The 13,731-nt window shown below is 37.0% G+C and overlaps 1 protein-coding gene across 1 annotated transcript in view; it reads right to left on the bottom strand.

The window, feature by feature from the left end:
• The window catches only part of Cycd (cyclin D), a 33,757-nt gene that overhangs the window by 14,271 nt on the left and 5,755 nt on the right, over nucleotides 1-13,731 (bottom strand). Inside the window, exon 2 of the mRNA XM_083052884.1 lies at nucleotides 11,487-11,702. Coding sequence (XP_082909010.1) covers nucleotides 11,487-11,702 — 216 coding nt within the window. The remainder of the gene's footprint in view (nucleotides 1-11,486; nucleotides 11,703-13,731) is intronic.

Genomic DNA, 13,731 nt, shown 5'->3' with positions numbered 1-13,731 from the left:
AGAAAAATTTTGATGCAAGACAGCTAATTCGATAAAATTCTAGGATAATCGTGAGCTTGTCGAGCAGTTGAAAGCACGATTGGTTCATTCTGACTTTTTCGCATCGCACACATGGTTGGGATTTGGTTATGCTACCGATACTACGTCACATCCGCACTCGAGGCCAGCACGACGCGACGCGACAACGAAAGAATCGACCGCCTGTTGGTTTAGAAGTTAGAAAGGCGACTCGTGACATATCGCGTGGCCTCGACTCGGCCAATATTTACGCAGATTCAGCGAGAGGAAACGAATATTTCGATATAACATTATTCATGGGCCATACGCGTGTTCTCTCTTATTATATAATAACTATTATTGTTAATTATATATTATTCTACACTATTTTGCTGTTCCACTAGTTGTTAGTTGTTCACAACGGAAATGTTAGTTATAAGCGCATGCGATCGATTGGCGATTATTGCGAAGCAGGGGTTAATATGTTAGGGATTAAAGGAAAGATTTTCTATCTAATAATCTAATACATCGCGCTATTCGTATTGCATCGGTATTTAAAAATGATGAAAGAACGGAACGGACTATTATTAGTTTGCAAAGTTAGAAAGTCAGTTCGCAGCGAGTCGCTCGTCCTCGAATGTCTGCAATCGAGCAACATTCCACAGCCGCGCGTTCATTCTTTGAATTAGAAGGTGCCGAAATAAAAGCATACTGTGTCGCAATTATATCGTATCCCGTCTACCTCTGTCAAAGCACAATACATCAATGAAATTTCATACAATTAGGAATATAAAGAAACTCCTACGAGAAGAAATAATTAAGTTCTTACTCGTAAATCTGCTGCTATAATCTAAATAAACGGTTGCTCATGAAGCTGTCTTAACCGAGGGGTTAGTATAATAAATAATTTTTTTATCGAATATATATTTCTATATACTGCGCTTTACTTTTCACACACATAGTCGATCTCGCTCAGATACGAGGATATTTCGCGGATCGGATATCCTTCCGTAGAATTGGACACGTGTGCAGGTAGGTACTCTCCTCTCGAATTCGACACTCACTCTATCTATTGTCTGATCTATTGTGTCGCATCGTCATGACGGCGATACTTGGTCCGTATGCGAGCATTAGACATAGTTTCTCCGTGAGGGCATCATAAGTGGGGGCGGTGACCGATTCGAGGCCGTTTTAACCATCGCTTCTCGCAAGGCCAGCTCTCTACTCTAACTAGAAATCATCGGTATTATCGTGCAAAAATTCGGCGAGCTTTCTTTCGACGATGGCCGAAAAGAAAAACTTTTCCAACCTTCCTTCTCTCCTATCTTCTCCCTTTTTGGGAATAAAATAATAGGTATCTCCCACTACCAATCATCACGGTCAATACTTGAAGTTCTGCTCGGTGGGATAAGATAATCCACGTTAGCTATATCAAGATTTATCTTCTACTATACTACTCGATCAAGGGACGAGCGCGAAATTACTTCATTGCACCATTTCGCCGAAGGGTCTCGTATGCGCGACTCCTGCCTGTGTTGTCTGGCATTGGCGTTTCACACTACTTTGCATAACTGCCTGCGGAACGTTCTCACGACATCGCAACTACGTCGTTAAGAGATAATTCGCTGTGTATCTGGTATGTCAGCACTATCGCAGTTCCTTTCGGCATTGATGATAACTAGACGAGTTTAAAGCCGATTTTTATTCCGCGTTAATATTTAGCCGAAAACAATCGACTTAATACAGATGAGAGATACTTAATTATATAATATTTAATCAATATATTTTATTATATATATTATTAAGAAATAATTACATATATTTTTTCTCCGCGCGTATGAAGCATCAAGATACGAGAATATCGATCAATAATAATTTGTTGGAACGAAAAAACATATCTTTGAAGTATCGACTAAATGTCGTACTCGACCTGTGAAAAATAGCCGAGGTCAAGTCGCCAATTTACGGATACAAAAGGCCGCGTTTCCTTTGCATCGCGGAGGAAAGAAAACAAAAAAAAGAAGAGTACTGTCCGCAGTCCGGAAAGATGTCTTTTGTCCGCGAGTTTCGTCAGAAAAAGAAATTTTAGGAACGAACGCACCTGTCGCTCAACAACGAACTTAAGATGGAGCACGCGACAATTGATCGGGGATCGTGCAAGATGTATGCGAGCAGCATAAAGATAACGTATAATAAAGGTAGCTGCTTAATTAAGCTCTTCTTATGTATAATTGTACCCTGCTCGTAAGTAAACTTATCGCGTGTTCCAACTTTTCTTCTCGCACGATTCGCCTATTGTCATCACAATTATCGATGTAATCGTCTTATGTATGTATTTGTAGTACTGAATATATAATCGAATATCCTTTCATCAGATAAAAGGATATAATAAACTAAGAAGAATAATAATTTTTTATTCTGGAGGCATAAAAACGAATGTACCTAACATTAAATTTGGTATTCTAGTAGAATTTAAAAAATTCATTGTAATAGATTGGCAATAAAATATTTTGAGTAAATTTGTCAGCTATATATTTAATCTTTTTACAAATGTCTCATTTGTAAAAGTTTGAGTATATCGAAGAATAATGCACGATATACACGAAATATTTATTACCGTCTGTCCTAATTTCGTTCAAAACGGAAGTAATTCTGCGGAAAAAACGACGCACCTGTCGTCCGTCCATCTTAAGGTAGGACACATTGAGAAAGGGTTGTTTGATGGATTAAGTAAGGACAGCAAGGTGCACACGCTACGGAAGCAACAGGTTACGATAACATGTGGCAACAACATTTTAAAAGCGATATCCCAAATTGTAATAATTTTCGATATTACTTTTACAAAGAGAAAAAGAAAGATATATAAAGCGCGTGTTTTTATTAACGTGTCTAATTTTTATTGTTCAAATTGTAAATAGAAATTATAACAATTTCAAGTTTACTAACACATTTAATCTGACATTAATTTCGTGTGCATATATATTTGCTATTGTGTTTGTCCTTTTAAATATATTTTAGCAATCAATAATGGAATTCAATATTTATGAATATATCACATAATTTATATCGTATAAAAAATCATATATATTTTTCTTCTATATCAATTAAACTTTAAACTATTTTCATTTTTTAGAGTATATTAATTTATATTATTACATATATACACATATATGCTATTTTTTAATAATATTGATGATAAATATATTTTCTTTCTCGATTGCGTAGCGTTCCTTAACATGGGCTGAAACAACCGGTGAATAGCGGCGAGACGCGTGTACACTTAAGTCGCGTGCTCGCTTAATTACTAGGGGCAGGTGGGCAGCTGCAACCCGACACAGCTATCCCCGGGACCCCAGAGTTTTCGACCTAGCAAATTGTTGCGTGAAAAACAAGCTGGCAGCCGTTGTATTGCGCTGCTTTTCGACATTATGCTTGCGCAAGTCAGAGCGAATAAATTCGCCTGTTGCGTCTAATCGTCTCGCGGCAGGTGCACATGCGTAATTTCTTTCCTTTTCGCGAGATCGTTTCGTGCAAGACCGAAACAAAGATCGGTAAAGGTGGGCCACGTTTATTCGCTTGCCTTCTTACTTATTAATCGCGCTTATCGCGAGTACGCGACGATAAGATCGTTTTTCGATAATGATGGTATGTGCAGATGCAGATAAAGATAGAAATTAATCCTCTCATACAATTCTCAACTTATCTATGTAACACAAATGCCACGGGTTTGTTTTTTTATTATATTACAACTGTTACTCAATAAATTTTGATAAGATAAAAATTAAAAAATTTAGAAATATTATATTATATAAAGAGTCTTTGAAGATTTCCAAAATTAAAATAAAGACAAAACACAGAACGTTTCCACTTCAAATCACTTAGATATTCTTTAGTCGAAATGTAATAATAATAAATTGAATCGCAGTTCATAAAATTTAATACAAAGAATTTTATAAATTTTGTATAATTTTGTGTAATTTTTTAATCTATTTTTTAAAAAGATAAATTAAATTTTATTTATTCGACAACAGTATAAACATCGATACTGTTACTTTTGGTTATTATTTTTTAAAGAACCAATATTCTGCAATATCAAATAATAAAAGTGATCTGTCAATAATATAATTCAAGAGCTAAGAATTATTATAATTAACATTGGCATCATAAGAGCAAAATAAATGCCTCAGAATTATCATTAAGATATTATCAACATATTTATTGAGAGCACTGATATACTGTCCCATTTCTACCTAATATCAAAGTTAAAGTATCGATTCCAGAAAGCGTTGAAATCTAAGAATTTCGAGGGTGACATGTTCGAATATATCTCGATATCGCCAAGAGTATCATACGCATTTCTACTCGAGAAACGCGTTTCTTGGGGGGATTCGCGTGATCGAAAGAAACCGGGGAAGGAGGAGGAGGGTTCCTCTCTCTCGACAAAAGCTGAAAAAGAAGAAGGGGTCAAAGGCACCAGCTGCACCAGGGTGTTCCCTCTCTCTTCGTCTCGTGCGCGTGCACTTCCGAGCGGCGCGATGCGCGCATACAAATTCGCACGTGTTGCGCGCGCCCGTTATAAGCGACGGAGACGGTCTCGAACGGAAGAAACGGGCCCCGCCAGGTTCTTCCACGGGGTTTCCTGACTTCGCGGGGAGGGCGGGAGAGAGGAAGGCGCAGAGAGAAAGAGAGAGGGTCACCTCGCCACGGCGCTCGGGCAAGGGGTGCATATTCACCGGTTCGCACGGCAGATGCAGCTGTCGCGGGGCACGTCGCGTCGGGCACGGGCCCGGTGCACCCCTCGAAAGAACTATACTCCGCGGCAAGCACCTGGCCCTCACCTGCTTCCCCCCTCTTCCTTGCCCCTTTTCAATACTCGCGGAGGACACACATCGCCATCCACCCGGCTCCGGAATACGAGAGAGTCCCCATATGATATATATATATATGTGTGTACATATGCGTTCCACATATGCATTATATTGCTAGATCTCTAATATCGCATTGTATACGATACACCGGTATGTGATTTCGATGTCGAGCTGACTTTCCGCTCTTTGCGCAATCGAGGCTCGCTTTTGTATCGCGGACAGGAGCATTTTTTTCGATATTTAATATTAAATTTGTTAATTTTTTTAAAGCTGTGAAATTAATATCGATGTAATAATAAAGTAACTACATGTGTGTACATTTATCTGTGTCTTTACATATATTAATATTATTAATAGTATACAGTTCAAAGAATGTGTCTAGCTCTATTTTGCCTAAGGATTTCTCTAAAGAAACAAGGGAAGAACCAAGGGATAATCCCAATGCATTACTTTGGCCTCATCTAATATTTGTTCTATTTTTTCTTTTCTTTGATTTTCAATACTAACAATAAAATCTTTATGATCTGGTTGACTTTCTCTATCGATTATATAGGGTGAGTTTTTTAACTTAAATACGTAAATTTTGTCTAAACCATTTTTTTCGATTCTTCGATGGATTCGAATCTGCAATAAAAAGTAGGGGTTCCCATTTAAGATTTCAAAGTTACCCCCAGTCCCACCCCCTAGGGGTGGCGGAAGGGGGCTAATTTCTGCGAAATAGAATTGCACCCTCGAAACTATTGAAAGTTTATTTGGAACATTTTTTCGTACAATGCTTAGTTTTCCAGATATTTTGCAGTCTCAAGTTAAAAAACTCACCCTGTATACAATACAATTTTTAATCATCCGAGATATTATTGTGTTGTAAATTTGATAAGGGGATGAAACATTAATCGAAGATTATTAATGCAATTATTACTGATTATATAGAAATTGTCACGTTTTTAATCGCAAAGTCGTATTGATAATTCATAATTGCGACAGAATGTGGACAAGCGTGCGATTTCGAATTCTCCATATACCTGTGGATTCGATGGAAATTTATTCATTCCAACAGTGTTTTGACCGCGTGTGCACAGTACCGTGATGCAGGTGCGTCACGCCCTTACCTAGCACCTTCCTGTTTATTTATCGATGATTAGTCACTTTTTTTCACGTGTTGCGCGATTCGGAAAGCATTGAGCGTGAAACGTCAGCAGTGTTTCCCGCGAGAGGTTTACGGCTCCGCTAAATTGCCCTCAAAAAAGAAACAGCAATTATTCCCTCAACTGTTTCAACTGTTTTACGCGTCGATTATCTCCCACCTGCAGCTGCATTCTATATCCGAAACACATCGTTCCACTCCCTTTAACATCTTGTTAATAATTCAACCGCAATCGCACGCGACAGACGAATGTAACTTTGTAAATTATGTAATTGGTGTCATTTCTTTCTAACTTCGGATTTACTCTTTGTATTTAATTAAATTTATCGAGTTTGATTATATTACTTCTTATAAATGAAAAGAAAATTACGATGCACAAGATTGGAATTCTTTTATTTCTTTTTATATGTATTTTTGTGTGTGTTGCATATGTATGTTAGAACAAATATACTTTATTATGATGATGAAATAAAATATTATAGAAATTTGTAATATAGATAATTAATCAAAGTTATTCGTTTCGTAATCACATGTATAATTATTTTGATTTTTCTTAAACAAATAAATTTGCAAGAAGTGTGGGATATTCTTGTCGAAATTTTATTCTCTTACACTCTTGTTTATCGTTTATCGAAACGAACATGTACATATTTTAACCGGTAACGAAACGAAGGTGCAACTTGAGAAGATTGACGAGAGTTTAAAAGCCAGTAGTAGGCGAGGCAAGAATTTCGTGTAACCTTGACGGCGGTTTAAACGAGAATCGAGCGTTCACACATACGAATGACGACGAGTTGAGCAGCACAAAAGAGAGAGAGAGAGAGAGAGAGAGAGAGAGAGAGAGAGAGAGAGAGAGAGAGAGAGAAAGTCACTGAAAATTAAATAACCGTATTCCATATCAGCTGTTATCTATTTAGGCTTGCTCAGGCTATCGCGTGTTTGCTCGGGAGCACGGAGAGTCGTTGCCTCTCTCTCATATTCCTCGAGAGAGACGAAATTCGTGCATATACACACACACACACACACACACACATATAACACACACACACAGACAGCAGATACCTCACAGACTATCATCATGTGTCGGTTGAACGACGAGCATTTAAATTCACGAAGTCTATTCTCTTCACGTGGACAACAGTGTGTCGGTCGACCAAGTCTGTTTGTACAACTTGCAGCAGCTATCTAATTTACGGAGAAAAAACGGCCGCCGACGTTGCAAATGAGACATGTATCGGCCCTTTTCGACAAGGGCGCAAACTAGTGAATGGAATTTTTTTCAAGGCAGCAGGCAAGAAAATTCATTGTTTCCCTATGACGTCTCGCAAGTTGTACAGAATGACTCAGAAGTGTCTATACCATTCAAGGATTCCTTTCACAAAAATGGGAGGATCCCCAGTACGATGGTGGCATAGAAGCTACACTTCTTTAAAAATTTGAGAAAATTAATTTTAAATTTTAGAGAAAAAACAGAGTGAATTTTTTTGTCAAAAACAAATTAAATGAAATTTTATTGAGGCTATACGCGATTGTAGAGCGATGTTTGCGCAACGACGACTAGATTCTACGTAGTTTGATATCCGATATACGCTATGATTATCATCTTGAATTTCACGTCGCACGGTAACCCGCAGAAGTCGTGATATACTATAATTTCTACAAAAAGAATCGGTTCGTTGCGGTTTATCGCGACGAGAGTGCAACTGCACAAGTTACATATATATCGATAAAGAGCGAAAACATAATTGCGATTACCTATTCCTCGCTAAATCAAAATCATTGCTAAAAATTGCGAAAACTTTTTAATTAAAAGGCTGGTAATTTTTGATTAAATGCATCTATAATTTTAAAAAAATGTTGTTTAAGAAAGCGTGAGAAACTTGTCTCGATATTATAATATCTAAAATTGTCTATTAGCGAAAAAAAAAACATGAGCAACATCTTTCATTATAGTAAATAATTTTTTGTCTCCTCTCTGAGAAGCATTCAATTGTGTGTTACAAGGTCAATAATACTGTGTGTTACAAGGTCAATAATACTACAATACTGCTTTTTCAAAGAGTGTTCAGAAGCAAAATGTTGCATGATATGTCAATATTGCGCTGAATTTTTTGCGACTAGAATCACGATAGCTAACAAAAAAATGACGCCGATGATTCATAAAAATAACGATCGGGATCGTGTCGGTAGATACGCTACTGACGCTAGGTGTGATGACGAGTTATCTGGCATCCGACCAATAGGAACATTTAAACAAGATATCCTTGTACTCTTGTAAAACGGAGGAGTAAACGCTGATGTAATTCTCACGTTTCGTCGGGAAGTGCTCGATCGAAGTGAATCCGAGGTACGATCGGTAAAATTCTGTGTTGTGTGATATGATAATGATAATGATAATTAAGCCATTCAAAAATCTTTTTAAATGACAATTTTTAAAAGTTATGAGAGTTGCGAGCGGCTGTGGCGTTTAAAGGGACAATAGAACAAGAGTGAGTTGTTTAAAACAAGAAAGTATAATTTACAAGGTTTATTTTAATATAAAAAAAAAGAGAGACTGTTAATTATAGACTTAATTCATTCTGAATTTCTCGAATATTATCGTGGTATTAAAAATTACCGACTTTAAAATTTAATTGAATCATGAATTTTGTAAAAATTATTAACATATTTTAATTAATAATTCAATTTAATTTATTTGTTTTTTAGATACTTATTAATTTCAATATTCGCTCTTTTTTTGTGTCTCGTCCATCTAAACACGTGTATTTATATATTATTCTTTTATTTATCACTCCTTTATTTGTTGTATCGATTGCTTGCGTAAATTCTGCGCATATTTTAAAAACTTGAATCAGGCTCTTTTCATTCTGATCCGCGAACGAATAAAATCCATTAAAATTCAGAAATCCATTCACACACAAGTTTCCACAAGACTGTTTCTTAATCTTTTTGACATTATATGCAATGGCGCATGGAAATGCCGCGAGCGACTTTGTCATCGTCAATACAATTAACGATTGCTGAGAAAACCGTAGATTGTATTTAAATGGTTATTCCAATGAGAGAGTATCAATGCACGATTAATTGCTCCGTCTGTCTGGCGGATGGCGATAACGATTCAATCGGCAGTGCCTGATCACGCGCGAATATCTCCGCGAAAATGTACGAGATGGAAGGTATTTAACTTTCGAGGCCGTAAAAAAAGTCGCGCGACGTCAGAGAAAAAAAAAAAAGAAAAAGAAAAAAGGAGGAGAGAGGAAGAAAGAGAGAGGTGATCGCTATCCCATTATAGCCGAAGACCGCCTGGCATAGCCCGAAATAGTCCACATGAAGCCACGTCACCGTGGATTCGACTATCTCGCATCGAAAATTGTACTCCTGGACAAGCTTCGTCTAACGAACGTGATCCGACGAAACAATTCGTTGCATAAATTTAATCTCGTGAATACATGAACAATCTCGGAACAATTGATACGCAGTTAATTCTTTCGCTACGATGATGTAGCCTACTTGAGGTTATTGTGGATTATTGAGAGATTCGCATATTTAATAAAATTCGCGACTTCTTCTTTTCTGTGCTCCAAGACCGGTTTACGAGACGTCTAGTTTTTTTGAAGGATAAAATAACCTCTTGAATTTTCTTCGAGATCTTTGTTAGAGATATTATTCGAAAAAATTATAAAGAATTATTTTTTTATGGCCTACAAAAAAATGGCCTCTTTGTTTCATTTTCTGGACTACAAGAAACGATAATCTTTTTCTTTACTGCATACTATTTCGATATTTTTTACACAGATATCTAAAATAAATTAAATGTTATTCTTACAGAAGTTAAATTAAAATCTTCAGATTAACTTTTCAGTTTTTGTAAATAGTTGAATAATTATGCGTTTAGTTCTAATCTAATTCATATTTTCTCGGGTTTAAAAATTTGTCGAATTTGTGAATATCGAGTTATCGTTTGAAAATTTTATATAAGAAATGTGCAAATTCGTGAAAAATTCAAACACGTGTCAGAGTATATGTATCATAAGCAATCAATTTTCGATGGTAAGTATTAGTTCAAGTATATATGTATGTATAACACACATACGATGGATCAATGATCGTGAAAACAAACAATAGCTCTCTCTCTCTCTCTCTCTTTCTCTTCTTAAATCCGTAAAATGGAATTAAAGAAATTCAAATATTGTGGTTTTGCTATTTCAGGACAGCCTGCATAAAAAATAGAAATTGACTGAGTAAATTCCGCATCTAAATCTGGATAACAAATCAACTATCACCGTACACGTGCCTTAAATTTCTCCCATAAAAGTTTCATAGTAAATATAAAGGAGCGATCGATTGATCAAGATGACAAAAGAGAAAGCTGATATAGTTTGAGTTAGACGAATCGTAGAATAAATACGTTTCTTTTACAAAACATTTACCGCTTAAAATCCTGATATTCTAGCGATAATTAATTTCTAAGAATTAGAAGATTTTTTAAATGTACAAATTATAAGAAAAATTCGATTTCTTCTAATTAAAATTATTACAGTGCAAACAAATATATTTGAAATAAGAAGAGCAGTAATAAAAACAGAATCAGTTACTTCTTAATTTTAACTAATACGTCTGACAACTAATTTGTAGAAAGCTGGTGCTTTAAATATTTTTCTATCTTATCGATCTTCTACGCGGGAAAAATAAATCTATTTACGAGAGAAGTTCGTCGTATATTTGCAATCCGTCAGCCCAGATACATATATGGATCTGGTGATAAGCGATCGCACAAGCGCGATTTTCTCGCGCATTTCAATTTGTGCCGGTTATCTCCAGATTCTGCACGCATGAGAGGACAATAAAATCGATATCGATCGTTTTCGTAAAAATCGTGACAACGGCGAATAGATCGCGAGAATCGCTTCCTCGATCTCTGGCATTTGCGAGAGACGCCTACTTAAGGAATTATGCAACGAGCAGACAACGAGTACGCACGACTAGCGGTATCGTGCGTGTACTTTATTCGTTTGCACGAGTCAAGAAGTCGTCCGATCTTGCCCGTAACCGGGTACAGACATCCCCGGTGTTAAGTAGAACGAGAAACTAGAATTCGAAACGGCAGACGAAAACGTATGATGGAAAAATTTTCGTGGCAAAACATAAAGAGAACGTTCATTCTGACGGAAAATTTGTCTTTTTCTCATATATATATATATGTATAAATACTATTTAGAAAAAATTGTTATTAAATTGATACTTCAAAATTGTTGATTTATTATTTTGGTCCTCCCACACGCAATATAGATAATTCGCTTGTTGCAAAGAGACCTTTTGACGGTTTCGCGAGATAAGATAAAGTCGCGATTTGTGTCTATATGGGTCAAAAAGTTGATACGCAATTTTATAACCGCTAAGTCGTTGCATAAAATATCGATCGGCAAATATCAAATGTATCTAGCATGCAATCAGCATTCTGTTTAGTGCTCACTTACCCATAGATCGTCCAGAGTGATGGAGTTATCGGTGTAGAAAACCAAAACGTCGGCCGTGAGCGGTGACGTCTCACGTAGCTTCGACGCCAGGAGGAGACAGGCGGTGCCGAGTAGCTGCAACTGCGATTTTCTGATCGGACAGATCGACAGGAACCTGTCGACGTAGTTCATCGACAACGGAAAGACCTCGTCCTGGCACTTCTGTTCCTCGCATACCTGCAACATCGGTGCACACCAAAGTGATGAAGAGACGCATGCGATGTACATTTTCGTGATAGGGCAACGCTGAAATCGTTTCAAGGTCGAACGATCGGGGAGTCGTCGCGATAACGTTTCTGAATATGCGCGATCCGCGATGCAAATTTAGCTCGCCGGCGAATCGTTCTGAAAAGTTACGCTGCAAGACGTAATATGTATCTCGTAAAAATGTCAAATGTAAAAAAGAATGTATGTGCGCGAAGCGCAAAAGATTACAAGTGGATAGATCAATAACAACCCAAGTATCTTTCTTCGTATTTTTGTGGACGTGACTCAACCAAAGTAATTTGTATACCTCTTCTCTCTCCTTCATATTTATTCGTTTTTTCTTTAATTTTGTAACATTTAAAGAATTTACGAGGCGTATTGTGTTTGCGTATATTATATGTCGGAGAAAAAAAACAAATTTTCACGCAATAATCGCTCACACATAACATAGACGTAGGATACAGATATCTCACCGGATTTCCTTTGATCGTATTTTACCAAGCGTAGTCGCAACATGACTGTATATCGATCGTCGTGTAGGTCGGAAGATTTTTCGACTTTACAATTCTTTTGTCGCATAAATTCGCCGTAAAATTTAAAAACCTCGCTGAGAAAGAACTGATGAAAAAAGAACTTACAATTAGAGTGGAACGTCTTTTATCATGGAAAAAAGAAATGGATCACCTCTAACAATAAGAGATAATCACTTGCGTGTCTATGTAAGAATAATTTAACAGCGAAGACATTTTTTCTATAATATCTTATCGATAATAATTTATCGCATGCAACAACGGAATGAGAATCGCGCTTTTTTTTTTTTTTTTTTCGTTATCGCATTTATTACCGCACGTTTATTATTGCGTGTTTACATAAAATGCGCAACGATCGGAGCGACTCTTTGAAGTTTCGGGGACCGTTGAATTGCGGTAGAATCGTGAATTAACTTCGCTTCGGACGTCTCGGGGTGCAGGGCCGAGAGCGGCTACGTGTGATCGTGCGCGTCGTCGAGGCGCGAGAGAGGAATTTATTGAGCGTGACCAATGATTGCCGGCCAGCCCTCGGCGGCCGCACGCATGCACGCATGTGTGCGTGTGCACCCTCTCGTAATTACTCCGCCGCCGCCACCACCAATTAGCAACAGCACCGGCCTAACAAAATACTCGCGCTAACCTAATCATCGAAAATCGTACGCGATTAGTCCTGTCCAGAGAGAACAAAGATGTGGACATGGTGTTTTTTTTTTTTTATTAGATTTATCGGTAGATTAAGAACAACGCTTAAAAGCTTTTTTATTCAATCCTTTTGCAAATGGTCAATATTAATTATCGAGAAAGACAGGGACAAAGAGAAAACGCACTTTTTAACGAAAGCGCTTCGAAAGATTATCGTGCATCTGTTCAAACATCGTGACGAAAGTTGAGTGAGGTAAAGTTTGAACCGAAGAAGGATCCTTAAAATGCAGAAGCGGCGAAATGGAGCCGCAAATCATAAAGGAAAGAAATTCTGGCAATTTTTCGCTAAATTATATGCACACAATATTCCTTAATAATATAGAATTATCATGTGTTATTCTTTACTTCTTGTATTATTAAAATATTTTATTATTAATACATATTATATAAATTTATTTTAAACACTATAAAAAGTCGAGTCGTATTTGCATCAAAGAACAGATTCGCAGAAAGATACGATTTTCGTTACGTACAAACGATATTTAAAATCCGCGAAAAATATTCACCGAATAATGCTGACTGGGTACAAGCAATTACCAAAGTTGTTGCACGGAAACGTGGCATTACATTTACATTCGCGATCCGCCTTTAATTGGCAACCGATAACGAATGTCTTAAATCTTTCTTTTTCGAAATGATTTGCCTCAGAACTTTGTTACTCTTATCTGCATGACTTTATCGAGCTCGCTGATCTTTCTTATAAGTTCGGCGCCAATTAAACAGAACTGCCGCCGATAAAAGCCGATAGCGTCTCGTATGTCTTGTAT

Source organism: Prenolepis imparis, unplaced genomic scaffold (assembly GCF_030444845.1).
Source record: "Prenolepis imparis isolate NDT839.2.m4 unplaced genomic scaffold, iyPreImpa1.0 SCAF_13, whole genome shotgun sequence".
NCBI classification, from domain to species: domain Eukaryota; kingdom Metazoa; phylum Arthropoda; class Insecta; order Hymenoptera; family Formicidae; genus Prenolepis; species Prenolepis imparis.
The sequence above is the reverse complement of the archived record's forward strand: the minus strand, read 5'-3'. Positions and strand labels throughout refer to the sequence as shown.